Genomic DNA, 13,757 nt, shown 5'->3' with positions numbered 1-13,757 from the left:
ATTTTCAGAATTTTCAAAAAATAAAAAAATGCTGGAAATTGTCCAAAACGCGCGAAAAAACAAAAAAAATTGAAAAATTTCACATTGAAATTTTTTTCAAAATTTTGGTTTTGTGAGCGTTTCAGGCATTTTCCAGCATTTTTTGACTTTTTGAAAAATTTGAAAATTTTCAAATTTTGTTCAAAGATCTCATCAAGAGATGCATGCCAGTCTCGGTGAATGCCACATCCTGTCTCTGCCGAACTCGCCCTCCATCTCACCCACTTCCTGCCTTCCTCGTCTGCACCAACCGGCCTCCGCAGCACTCGTGTCTGCAAGTAAGCGTCTGCCTCACGTGTTGTCTTCCGCAACTCGGCTTCTCAGAGACGGAACGTCAGAGCCGTGTCTCACAGAGACCGGTCCGTGCAGAGCCCGACACATGCACACACCGTATTCGTCAGAGACACGGTTCATCAGAAACAGTCCGAGAGGGACCGCTTCGGCAAAGCATCAGGTGGTGGAATTTTGAAAATTTTGAAAATTTTCAAAAAATGCTGGAAATTGTCCAAAACGCGCACAAAACCAAAAAAATTTGAAAACTTTCACATTGAAATTTTTTTCAAAATTTTGGTTTTGTGAGCGTTTCAGGCATTTTCCAGCATTTTTTGACTTTTTGAAAAATTTGAAAATTTTCAAATTTTGTTCAAAGATCTCATCAAGAGATGCATGCCAGTCTCGGTGAATGCCACATCCTGTCTCTGCCGAACTCGCCCTCCATCTCACCCAGTTGCTGCCTTCCTCGTTGTCTGCACCAACCGGCCTCCGCAGCACTCGTGTCTGCAGGTAAGCGTCTGCCTCACGTGTTGTCTTCCGCAACTCGGCTTCTCAGAGACGGAACGTCAGAGCCGTGTCTCACAGACACCGGTCCGTACAGAGCCCGACACATGCACACACCGTATTCGTCAGAGACACGCTTCATCAGAAACAGTCCGAGAGGGACCGCTTCGGCAAAGCATGAGGTGGTGGAATTTTGAAAATTTTCAAAAAATGAAAAAATGCTGGAAATTGTCCAAAACGCGCACAAAACCAAAAAAAATTGAAAAATTTCACATTGAAATATTTTTCAAAATTTTCAAAAAATTTTGGTTTTGTGAGCGTTTCAGGCATTTTCCAGCATTTTTTGACTTTTTGAAAAATTTGAAAATTTTTCAAATATCTCATCAAGAGATGCATGCCAGTCTCGGTGAATGCCACATCCTGTCTCTGCCGAACTCGCCCTCCATCTCACCCAGTTGCTGCCTTCCTCGTTGTCTGCACCAACCGGCCTCCGCAGCACTCGTGTCTGCAGGTAAGCGTCTGCCTCACGTGTTGTCTTCCGCAACTCGGCTTCTCAGAGACGGAACGTCAGAGCCGTGTCTCACAGACACCGGTCCGTACAGAGCCCGACACATGCACACACCGTATTCGTCAGAGACACGCTTCATCAGAAACAGTCCGAGAGGGACCGCTTCGGCAAAGCATGAGGTGGTGGAATTTTGAAAATTTTCAAAAAATGAAAAAATGCTGGAAATTGTCCAAAACGCGCACAAAACCAAAAAAAATTGAAAAATTTCACATTGAAATATTTTTCAAAATTTTCAAAAAATTTTGGTTTTGTGAGCGTTTCAGGCATTTTCCAGCATTTTTTGACTTTTTGAAAAATTTGAAAATTTTTCAAATATCTCATCAAGAGATGCATGCCAGTCTCGGTGAATGCCACATCCTGTCTCTGCCGAACTCGCCCTCCATCTCACCCAGTTGCTGCCTTCCTCGTCTGCACCAACCGGCCACCGCAGCACTCGTGTCTGCAAGTAAGCGTCTGCCTCACGTGTTGTCTTCCGCAACTCGGCTTCTCAGAGATGGAACGTCAGAGCCGTGTCTCACATAGACCGGTCCGTGCAGAGCCCGAGACATGCACAGACCGTATTCGTCAGAGACACGCTTCATCAGAAACAGTCCGAGAGGGACCGCTTCCGCAAAGCATCAGGTGGTGGAATTTTGAAAATTTTCAAAATGTTCAAAAAATGCTGGAAATTGTCCAAAACGCGCACAAAAACAAGCTTCATTTCAAAATCTAATATGTTCACACATCCCCAATTAAGCATAAGCTTTTCCTAGCTTGGAAACAATACTGAAAGGAAAGAAATGTTCATAATAAATACTACATAATGAAGTAAACAGCTTTAAATTACTTGTGTAATGTGATAAATATTGTGTACAGTTCATATAATCTACATTCAAATTTACACTTACAAAAAAATGGGAAGGAGTGGATATACATTATTTGTGTATCACACAAAAACTGATACAATTACAATAAGAAGCGCTAGATAAAAAAACTTCAGCTCAATCATGGCAAGTCTGTTGTAGTTTCTTAGAAAAATTAACGCAAAAAAATACTATCAGAAACAACTACCGTTTCAATTTTTAGATAGTTAAATGACCTTTCTAGCACACAAAAACATTTAACAAAGGTAAAAAACATAAATTATTGTATGTCATCCTATACTGATATGGCTTATATGTACATGTTTGTAGTAGAACCTTTATTTTGCCATGTTTCACAGACCACAATATAAATCATTTCCCAAACATATACAGAAACAACCTGGCATTTATGATGCCAAACAACTAATCTTTGGTAATGAGAAATCTACAAAATACACACAGGATAATACTAAAGCAGCCGACTGCTTCCTCACTACGCTGCATTAATAATAGCAATGGCCGTAAATTATTTTGTTGTATCCCTAAACAAACACATGCAAAGAAATTCAAGAACGAGTACAATATAGAGTGTATAATAAAACATACATTCAAAATGACCAATTGCTACAGATCAAAGCATGACAATATACTGAAAATTTTACCACATATATTTGCAATGATAATTTTGAAAGCGTTTCTTATACCACCTAATAGTTGTAATTGTATTTTGACTACGGAATGCTAGATGCGAACAGCGTTTCACGTATGCAAATAACAGTCGCAGAGTTGTACTACTGTCATACTTGTTTATTACAAAATTGCCACAGTCAGACAAGAAAACATCGGCCACTTAATGCGACAATATCGTTACAGCCATTTCTAATACAGAGTGTTTATGCATGAACAGTGTAAATGGTCCACTTTCAAAAGTTTAAATCTCTGGCGATCAAGGCATACTGTACTTATTTATTAAAATGTACGTAGCCAAGACATCCATGTCAGTGATTACTGTACATATTATTATGAATTTGTGCATTTTTTAAAAGCATTTAGTGATGTGCAGCATGACTAATGAAACAGCGCGCGTACATTACTTCTGCATGGCAGATAGGTAAAATACTGTCTTATTCATGACTTTCCTCCATACTTTAAAACAAAAATAAAGTACAGCCTCATATAACAGCTGATAAAAAACAGGTACAATAACTAGCTAACATCTGGTTGTCCGTATACCCTACAGCTGAATATGATACAGTCACATTTCACTAACCACGACTCTCAATTCACAATCAAATATGACAACAAGACTCAAGTTACAGAAAATACTGTTCCAGCTATGATTCTGGTAAGTATCAACTGTCGAATGAAGTCGATCTTACAGATACTCTTTATTATAAAGATACCATGACTTCATAGTATCTGGCATCTTAAACCACGATGAGGTAAATACGTCCATTTTATAAGACGCAATAAATGTGGAGTTGGACATTTTAATAAAGGGTTGTATGTACCTGGTATTGATCATTGTGGCATAAATTTATGTGCACAGAATGATTGATGACAGTGGCGAAGTTGCTATTTCTTCTGAAAGATGACATATTACACAAAGTTTAACTAAAGAATTACAACTTCAAAATATTATTGGACCTACAGCAAATTTGCCCATAAAACTTCTCAATAAGTTTTGTTCTATAAAAAATAATCAAACCCTTAAAATAAACAGTAAATCTTGATTGCACCTTACCAGTCATACAAAAAGCCGCTGATCATTCTTGTATCTAATGCTTTGGTGGACTTGCATCATCAGTAAAATGTACAAGTACCAGGTACATTTAACTACATCCCTTCTTGACAAACAGATACTTGCCTTCCTTTGCAAAGAACTGTACACTGAGCATCTCAGCATGACGAGCTCTTCAGTTCACTCAGTTCTGCCAACAGACGCTGGGCTCCATTCTTACCTTGTTGAAGGGCATATCGATCCTTCAGGGTGGTCAGAGCTGAGAGGAGGCGATTATTTGCAGCATCTAAAGCAGCGATTTTATGTTCTTGTGCCTCAATAACCCTCTGTTTGTGGGACAATGCATCAGACATCTTTTGCTGCTCACGGCGAAGCTCTTCCTCAACAGAGATTAACCTAAAATTCAGTCCATCAACAAGAGTTACTTTAATGCACGATACGAAAAACATCCTCTTAATGCTGCTTGTAACTGGAGAACCAAAGTTAGGGTGTCGAGAGGTGGAAAAGTAATTCTGTTAGAACGTTAACACATATAAACAAAATGGGGATTCCTGAGCAGGTATCATCTGATTTTCCTCAGCCCAACAATTCATTTCAGATATTACTTTCCTTCCAATGCTCATCACAGAGCCCTCAGCACCAAAACCTATACCTTACACCAGCATTTCCAAACGTACGGTATGCATAACACCAGTGGTACGTGAAAGGATTCATGGTGAAGAAAATAAACTAATAAAAGAATTGTTCAATATTTCTGTCTGCTGTCAGATGAAATCCGATATAAAGAAATTTAAAAAATTCCTTAATACTGATAAAGCTCATAAGCTTCTGCACATTTTTTAGCTTACCTGGTATATTTTCCTAAAGCCTAGTCGTAATGTGGTTTGACAGCTTGTGAGTTAACTGATTCATACATTACTGCAACAGGGAAAAACGCTGCCTTACGCCATACAGTCCTCCACCAATCATTTTGTGCACCACCGCTCCCCAACACACCCACACATCCTATCACATTCCTTATAACCGTCTGGACCTCTTACCATCCACCAGCCTCTCTGCATGAGGGCGTCAGGGGCAGCAAGAAAGCTCGGAGACTAGGGGGAGGAAGTGGTGGTGCTACTTTACTGCTAACCTTGCAATGATGTTCTTCATGTTTGTGTCTCCTTGGCCAGGAGTTGGTGGGTCTCTCACATCATGCACTGATTCCCGCTCGCTGGAGTCGATATCCGGCGAGTCCATGCCCGAGCCTCGCTGTTCTCGATCGTGCTGCTGTTCGGCCTGTTCCAACTTCAATTTCAAATATTCTACATTCTTCTGCAATCGTTCAATCTCTTGTTCATACTGTAAGCAAACAAAGTTGTCTTTTATATTTAATTCTGTACCGTCCTATACTTCAATCCTCTGTCCTCGGGCTACCAGCCAGGCCAGGTGGTTTAATGGAGAAAACACCAACACTTCAAGAACCATCTTCGTCCTCATCCTCAGGGTACTGAAGCTTCAGATCATATACCTTGTTCAATTTCATTTATAATTATGGACACCATGTGGAAATGCACTTTTCAAATATGGCTGCAGTTAGAAAAAGGCTTTAAATGTCTGTACTGTAAATTTTAAAAGTGGCAATTGTATTATAAGTGTCAACAGCAACAGTATCTGCATAAAGTACTAGCACTAATTACAATGATGGTCCTTATCACCAAATCCAAAACTGTGGATTGCTACACGAGGCTACTCTTGTAGCAGAAGTGAAAAGCCATGCACATATGTACGTCACCTGTGTCAGAAAACAATTCTTTTATTCCTGGATAGCTCAGATTTGAATAAAACATCAGCTGGCATTGTGAGGTTTAATGGTAAATTACACAAGTTGTAAATGAGACTGTGCTTATCTGTAATTAGTTGCATGGAAGTGTTCATAAGTTATAAAGGACACACAGAACATGCATCATCCTCTTGAAATATCAGTAAAATACAGAAAAAGAACAATTCAGGTACCTGCTCAATATTCCTGGGGCTTCGAAGCTTATTGAGCTGACCATGGCAGCTATCATCATCTGACGAGTCTGAAAGATCACGAGTTGAGTCAAGAGACAGCCGCCGCCTCAGCTTTGCACAGCATGTAGAAATAGGTTGATCTGAAACAGTTTACAAGACATATATAAAGATGCATTAAAACACGTGTGCCAATGTAGGCCTATACATAATATAGTGTGTAAACTACTACTTCATAACCATCCCATTTATTATGAAAAATTCACTCATAATTTCATTTGAAAGTGATGTTAAAAAGTAATGTTGTTGTTTCTTGGCACTACGACCCTGTTGTGGGTTTTCACCGCCTCCTTTTCGGAGGTTTCTTGGTCTTGGTTGTGCGTGAAGTAGTGAGTGACCAGCCCACTGACTCTGCACAATTTCTACTCAATCCTGATTTGACTGCCAGAGCCATCTAACAGTGAATCAGGAAACTTTTGGGTGAGAAATGGCTGCTGAATTTTGCTTAGGAAACATCTTGTATCATGCTCGTAAGGTTCTTTTACATGCCGTAAATCTACGACACGGGACCCCAGGCTTTACTTCCTCTCCGAAGGAAGTTGTGCTACGGATTTTAATCACCCTTAAAAATCCATCGAACTCAGCCGGGATAGAGCCCGCAAACCTTGGGTCCAGTGGTGAGCACGCTAACCACTAGTCCACCGAGGGCGACGTTAAAAAGTAATATGTCAATAAAATAATATTTATAGTAAATTTTGTGCTTTCACTAAAACATTACTAGGATAATTAAATCAAAAAGGGTATGATAGGTGGGACAAGTAGATTGCAGACAAGGAATACAGAAAACATTCTGATTGAAAAATCTCGAAGCAAAAGCATACACAAGATCCAGTCATAGACATAACAGCGTGTAAAACTGGCTGTGGAAATACAAACTTTATTGAAATGGTGGTATTTTGTGAACATGACAAATTTTCTTTACCATGTGAGGAACTATAAAATGCTCAAGAACCCAGAACCAATTAAGTGGTTGAATATTTCCGTCTTCTGGGTTGTTGCGCTGTGTAGTCTGGTCGATGTTAACCAACGTTTCAGAGGTCATACTGCCTCCGTCATCAGGGCGATGAATATGCCAATAGGGTGAGGTGCTAGGTTTATAGGCTGGAAAGTGAAAGGTGTAGCCTGCCCTGAGTCAATGGGAGCAGGCATGGGAGTGGACCAATGGTAGCACGTGGGCGAGAGTGGGAGAGGGAGAGAAAGTAGAGGGAGAAAGGTTTAGTTTGGTTGGATGGATCTGGGCCCTGAAACGGGCTATGTTAGTGGTCTGGTTGGTCTGGGGGCGAGGGTGGGAGAGAAAGTAGAGAGAGCAAGTTTGAGTTTGGTTGTATGGATCAGGGCCCTGAAAAGGGCCATGCTAGTGGTCTGGTTGGTTCTGGCGGCGCACTCTTGCTCGCTCGCGGAGTCCTCGAAGTGTGTGAATAAGAGGCTTCCAGGACCGGCTCAGGTGAAGTCCATCTTCCCTGTTAAAGTTATCGGGATGTAGTTCGATCTCGATGGCTTCCCTGATTATCCGATCCATGTATCCACCTTTCACTTTCCAGCCTATAAACCTAGCACCTCACACCCTATTGGCATATTCATCGCCCTGATGACGGAGGCAGTATGACCTCTGAAACGTTGGTTAACATCGACCAGACTACACAGCGCAACAACCCAGAAGACGGAAATATTCATACTCACCGCTGTGAGAACCTCAAGTCTTACAATTAAGTGGTTGTTTCTCATCAAGTATCAAGTATCAAGTAAAATGATGCCCTTGCCAAATGAGTGAAACTATAACTTGCATTCAGCCTGTGTTAGATAAGAAAACCATTATGGCGCTAAATATTCTAAACACAGTCGGGTGATTACCTGGAGTGCTAGTGCATGTATGAAGATGGGTTTGCAACACACCAGAAGTTTGCCCATTAGCTGCACGCCAGTTACTCCTCTGTGCACACTGTGGGTTTGTACGAGGAGCTCGCAATCCTGAAGAGAACTTGTGAACTGGTGGGGGTGTAGGTGTTGAATGCAAAGGAGATGCATCCACTCCACCCACCCTCTCCAGTGTTCCACCACCACCATTTTCCTCAGAAGATGAACTGCAAGAATGATGCCGACGCAAATGACGGTGATGTCCGTTCAGTGTCGCCATCTGCTGTTGTAATTCCATGTGATACACCGGGTTGGTAAAAGCAAGTGGAGCCGATGCTACAATGCTTACATTATTATTGTTGTTGTTGTTGCTTACAGCACTGTTTGCTTGTGTAGAATTATTGTTATTTGCAATGGTGAGATCCACAGGACTTGAGCTCTGACTATATGCAAAACTCTGATACCCAGATGATGCCACATTGGAGAGCTGTGAAATAGAAATCTGACTACCCTTGTTTGTATTGTGTTCTGACAGAGCCTCATCATCTGCGTAACGCAACAGATCGGACAGCTCATCCAGGTTCCCATTTACATTACTATTAGCAGTTGCAATATTTCCATTTAGACCATTCGCGATAGAAGAAGAACGGCCACTCCGGTGCTGCAGGCTACCAGGTGGGAGACAATGAACACTACAGTGGTGTGGAGCGGGACTAGGACTGTGATAGGCTGGAGGTGGATCACAGTATTCATCACCAGCAGTAGTTGATGTCATTGCTAGCTTGGGTAGAAAGGCATTACGAGGCAGAGTCGACGCTCGGGGTACAACAGGCGATCGTGTAACATGACCAGAGATGGTGGCAATCATGGAGCCACTCATTTCACTGGTGGGATGATGTTGCTGCTGTTGTCCATTATGGAACTGACCCAAAACAACGCCATTGCACACTGTAGGGTCATTAAACCTGCAAATCAAGGTAGACACATTTCCATCAACACTTTACTATAAATAATAATACTGGAAAGGAACTTTGATGATCATATATTCCATACTGGCTTTGGTATGTACTGTATATACACATCTATTGTTCTGAGCATAATAAAACTACAGATATCACACTTCAGAATCAGAGCATTTTATCAGTGATTACACCCTTCTGAAAAATGTTTTAGGCCACTGGACTTTTAACGAGGCACATTTAAGAATTCAAGTTTTATTGTGAAACATTTGTCTTTGCAAATGATGAATAAAATAATTTTTGGATAATTCATTTTAGTATGGCATCAGTATCAAATTTCATGGAAGTCTATTCATACATAATGGATCTGGTTCAAGATAAAATAAAAAATAAAAAACCAAAATCTATGGTAAAGTTAACTACTATTCTGAAAATAAATACTGCATTTTTATCATTTAATTCTTCCTGCATTCTGTGATAAAACCTTTTATATCCCCAAGGAACAATAAATAGGATAACCTCTATCTAGATTTATGAATTGCTATGAATTTGCAACATGCCTGCATCATATGTGAGAATAAAGTGCTGTTATACCTAAAGATGTTCCTCTGTAGGGCCTGAAGTGCTGCTGGTTCAGAATTCCTATTTCCTGGTTCTCCCTGCCCTGGTGAAGGTATAATTCCAGGCATTGGGGGTGAACTGTGTTGACGGATCAATCCTGCCGGCTGACTCTGTGCTAGTCTCACCCTGTCAAGAACCCGTGTAAGCCTCTGGATTTCTCCGCTGTGTCCAGGTCCAAATTTTCCCACACATTCATGTAGAAGAGCAGCCAAAAGACTCAACTGCTTGCCAAGATCAATGTAGCCATCAAACTCCAAGCAGTGTGGAGATGGAAAGTCACGCTGCACGTGTGCCTACAGAAATATTAATTTGAATGAATTACATTACATAAACTGCTATTACAGCAGAATTTAAAAATATCTGTATATCTCCAAATGTAATATTTGTTCCACAGCTCGGAATGGAAAAACAAAAAAGTGATGAAATTGCCACATTTGCCACAAAGCAATCAGGTCTTATGTTTCAATTATCATCTAACAAACTAAACATTTAACTGCGTTTGAACAGTATCTTGCTATAGATGTTAATCGGGCAAACATGCAAGATCATATATCTGCGTTTAATAGAATAATCCTTTATTTTCTTACCCATTCATTTTTATTTTTAAGCTTATGACTTTAGGGCACATTACATCTGGGATATTGTGATTTGCGGTAAATATGGCATATCAACGTTTTGACATTTAAATATAAACTGTGGATTTTAAGAATTGTAAGCCAACTTACAGCCTAGCACATTATTAAATTTATACCTTTTTATAAAAATGTTAAGGCCCATCCTTTTTAAAATAATAATGTCCAATGCACATGTTAATCTTAATTTAAAACTGCAGTTAACGATCAATTTACCAGAGTTATCTCAAAATTACTATATAATTCATATGCTCCTTTAATTTATAATAAAAAAAAGAGCAACAGATTACTGCAATTTTTGTAACTTCATCATATGTCCGACATGTGAATTACCCAATCTTCTTCATCATCACTTAATTAATGAGTGTGAGGATACATACTTCTTATTAGTAAAGTTAAGGCCCGAAGAGAAGTACAATACTCACTGAAATGTGCTTCAAGAAGTTCTTCATTGATGGAGCTTCTCGTTCCAGAAAGTCATTCATAAATTCCATGAAGTTCTCCTTTCCTTGGAAACGCGTGAAGTTGGCCAATGTCTGTAATGTCTTGGCCACAAGAGTGAGATTACGTGCAGCCTTTTCATTTGGATATTCTGTAACATTACAATTATCAAAATTGAGTTCAAGTTTAATGAAAAATATTTTCAAATCTTGAACACTTTTCACCGTAAATCTTATTATGCAGGAACCTCTTTTTGGAGAAAAAAAATTTACCTTGTGGACAAAATTACCGGACCATGAAATGTCAATGTCTTACACAGGAAGAAAACTTATGTGGGATTGTCCTATGAAACAGAAAAATTGAACAGGCAACAGCAATTCTGGAAGCTGAAGCATTTAATATGATAATTCTGCATCTGTCTGATATTGCAACAACTTGAATTTAAAGTACTGATGTTACAGGGTTATTGTAGGGTCATCAAATAAAACATAATTTTTTAAATAATCCCTTTGAATTTTCACATAGTTCTAATGTATGTTGTTTTCTTGGTTTAATTCAGCGGAATATATTTTATTGACTGCATATCATATCAAATGACAGGACATTCAGTATGATAAACGGGGAACGGCATAAAAGGGAATTATTATGGTCTACTTTATGGTACTGACTGCACCAGTATTTTCCAGGAGGGATTGAGGAACACTTGAATCCAGTCAAAATCCTGTTTTCATGCTTAATTTGAAAATTGTCTCTCTCAAATACACAGCAGCAGACCTAACCACTATACTGGAATTTTTGGAACATGCAGTTTTCCACTTTGCACGTCTGTACAACTTGTAAGCTCCCCCTTCTAGCTCAAATGTAATTTATTAAATGTACCATAATGCTGCAACTTCACACAGCAACTGACCACTTACTCCATCACACAATCACGTATTCCACAGGATACATATTTAGAAATGTAATGATGAGGGGAAAAGGGGTACTCGAATATGAAATACAGATTTTTTCTAAATCATTGCTTCCACAAGAAAATCATGTAACTCCTCAAAACTCATAAATGGATAACCTTATTTTTCTTTATATTTTACCACATATATACCACATCAAGAACTGTTTAAAATTACACTTTCTAGACTTCAAATCACATGTATACTGTATATCATACACTATTTTATATGTATCACAAAAGTTTCTTGCTTCACAAAAAAAAAATGATTATATTGGACAAACACACACAAAAATTAAATTTATAAAATAGATTTTAGTGCAGACTTCCAGTATCAAATTTCAGAAAAATTGTCAAAGTGTTGTGGGCAGATGGCTGCAACAGACTTATTGTTCCTCTACGTGTTAATTTTGCGCACTTTGCCCTTTTTTTGTGATCACCTACCATGTGTGATGTTGAACAGGCTCGGAGACAGAATAGCTGGACAGAGAAAGCGCAAGAAAATGGAGGCTGAGATGAGATTATCACTAATGTCCTCTCGTCCCATGGCTGCAAGACGCTCTCGGAATGTGTGGAAACATTCGCGCAACTCCCTACAACACACAGTAATCTCATTAGAGCCATGTTCCTCCAGCTGCACAGTAAGAAGTATGACTAATGTGCAACTGCCCTCAAACAGATTTATTCTTACTGGCGACTCGAATAGAATAACCCAGTTTTGTATTCTGCACACACATTAAATCAATTTTCTAGATAAAAATTTACTTATAGAAATTTGCAGCTGAGAAGTTAAGTACATGAACAATGAAAAGTGACAATTACAATGCACACAATTTTCATATCACAAACATAAAAATTGTCTAAAATGAAACATGATTAATTCGAACCCAAGTTTCCTTGCACTATCTTTTGTGGACTATGAAATTTTACTACATTTAAAAGAAGTGGCAGCACCAGACTTCACACAGAACAAGAATAATCTACACCAACTGCAGTACCATTCTTCAATTACAGTCATTTCACAGTAAACAGCATAAAAATTAAAATCTTATGTCAGTCCTCTCACTGGTAAGATTCCTCACCATCCTCCAGACTCATACAGTAAGGTATTTCGCATTTACAGTTTCAGTTCACACACATAGTTTGGTCCACAACACATTTAATTCTTTAACAGTAAAATTACTGCTTCCTTTGAACTGAATCGCTACAATATCTTTCAAAGACCTATTGTGTTTCATTTCTTTTGCAACTAGAAAATCCAGAGAGTACACAATTATTCATCTCTTTTACCAAATAATCTAAGATAGCAGCAAGTGACAGACATCCCAACATCAAGCATATTATGAGTGTGTGCGCACTGTACCGAAAGCAAAGTACAGTACCAGACCCTTAATATAAAACGCTTGGGATCGAAGTTTTTTTTGCCCTTTTTTTTAAAAAATCTTTACACAGACAACTTTTCATATGTACAAAATAAATGCGAGCTACCTTCTACTAGCACTAAGAAGACCGTTGACAGTGGTGCCAGTCGCACATGGTGTCGAGTCAAAAAACCACAAAGCACCAGTTTTAAACATGAAAATGCTGCCAGAAAAAATCGCCAGAAATAAATATGGATTTCAGGTCTTACCAGTTTTTGGGATGCCAGATATGGGGCCTGACTATGTATAGGCTCTCAATGGCACATTTTAATTGCCATGACCACCCATCAAAACGTCAATAATGGGTAATAATGAAACCCAGATTAATAAGATGAAAATTTCATAAATAATTCCAAACTGCTTTCTTGCCCACAAAAATCACATTAAATATGGGGAAGTACTAACACGGGGAAAGCCTGGTGAGAACTCAAGATGCGGGACCATGCCAGTTCCACTGCGGCCCTTAAGTTGTCCTGCTGTTTGCGTAGGGCTGCTACATTGGCCACCTTCAATGGGTCAACTTCACAGTCCTGCCCTGAGCTAAGTACACAACTCACGAGTTCGCCAAGAGTTTCCTGCAGGTACCGATCACCTGTCAGTTTCAGGTATGCCTCCATTGCCTTTGTTGCCAGGGAGTTCCCCCTGAATGTCAGCCGTTCATCATCTGCACATGATATGACGCAGAAACATGATTAAACCAAATACTCAAGATCTTGTTTCAGCAAGGGGAAAAAACATGAAAGTTAAAAGCACTGGAACAACTGTGGGAGCAAGTGGTTCCATGCTTTATATATACATAAACTTAACATGAAATTTGCAAAATCCATTACTATGTTCATAACAGGCCACCACCTTCACCAC

At 39.3% G+C, this 13,757-nt stretch overlaps 1 protein-coding gene across 18 annotated transcripts in view; it reads right to left on the bottom strand.

The window, feature by feature from the left end:
* Window positions 1-2,187: 2,187 nt before the first annotated feature.
* The window catches only part of raskol (Ras GTPase-activating protein raskol), a 262,564-nt gene continuing 250,994 nt past the window's right edge, over window positions 2,188-13,757 (bottom strand). For all 18 annotated transcript variants that reach the window (XM_022084520.2, XM_022084516.2, XM_087350956.1 and 15 more), the window contains 8 exons: window positions 13,302-13,560; window positions 11,920-12,068; window positions 10,511-10,677; window positions 9,427-9,746; window positions 7,871-8,838; window positions 5,963-6,102; window positions 5,100-5,308; window positions 2,188-4,363 (listed from right to left, as the gene is read on the bottom strand). In XM_022084520.2, the coding sequence (XP_021940212.1) occupies window positions 4,126-4,363; window positions 5,100-5,308; window positions 5,963-6,102; window positions 7,871-8,838; window positions 9,427-9,746; window positions 10,511-10,677; window positions 11,920-12,068; window positions 13,302-13,560 (2,450 nt within the window). In that variant the 3' untranslated portion in view covers window positions 2,188-4,125. The remainder of the gene's footprint in view (window positions 4,364-5,099; window positions 5,309-5,962; window positions 6,103-7,870; window positions 8,839-9,426; window positions 9,747-10,510; window positions 10,678-11,919; window positions 12,069-13,301; window positions 13,561-13,757) is intronic.

This window comes from Zootermopsis nevadensis, unplaced genomic scaffold (assembly GCF_977971745.1).
Source record: "Zootermopsis nevadensis isolate Lab colony 2312 unplaced genomic scaffold, Znev_1.0 Znev_ptg000002l, whole genome shotgun sequence".
In the NCBI taxonomy this organism is placed as follows: Eukaryota; Metazoa; Arthropoda; class Insecta; order Blattodea; family Termopsidae; genus Zootermopsis; species Zootermopsis nevadensis.
Note: the sequence above shows the minus strand (reverse complement) of the source record. Positions and strands in the feature narration are given on the sequence as shown.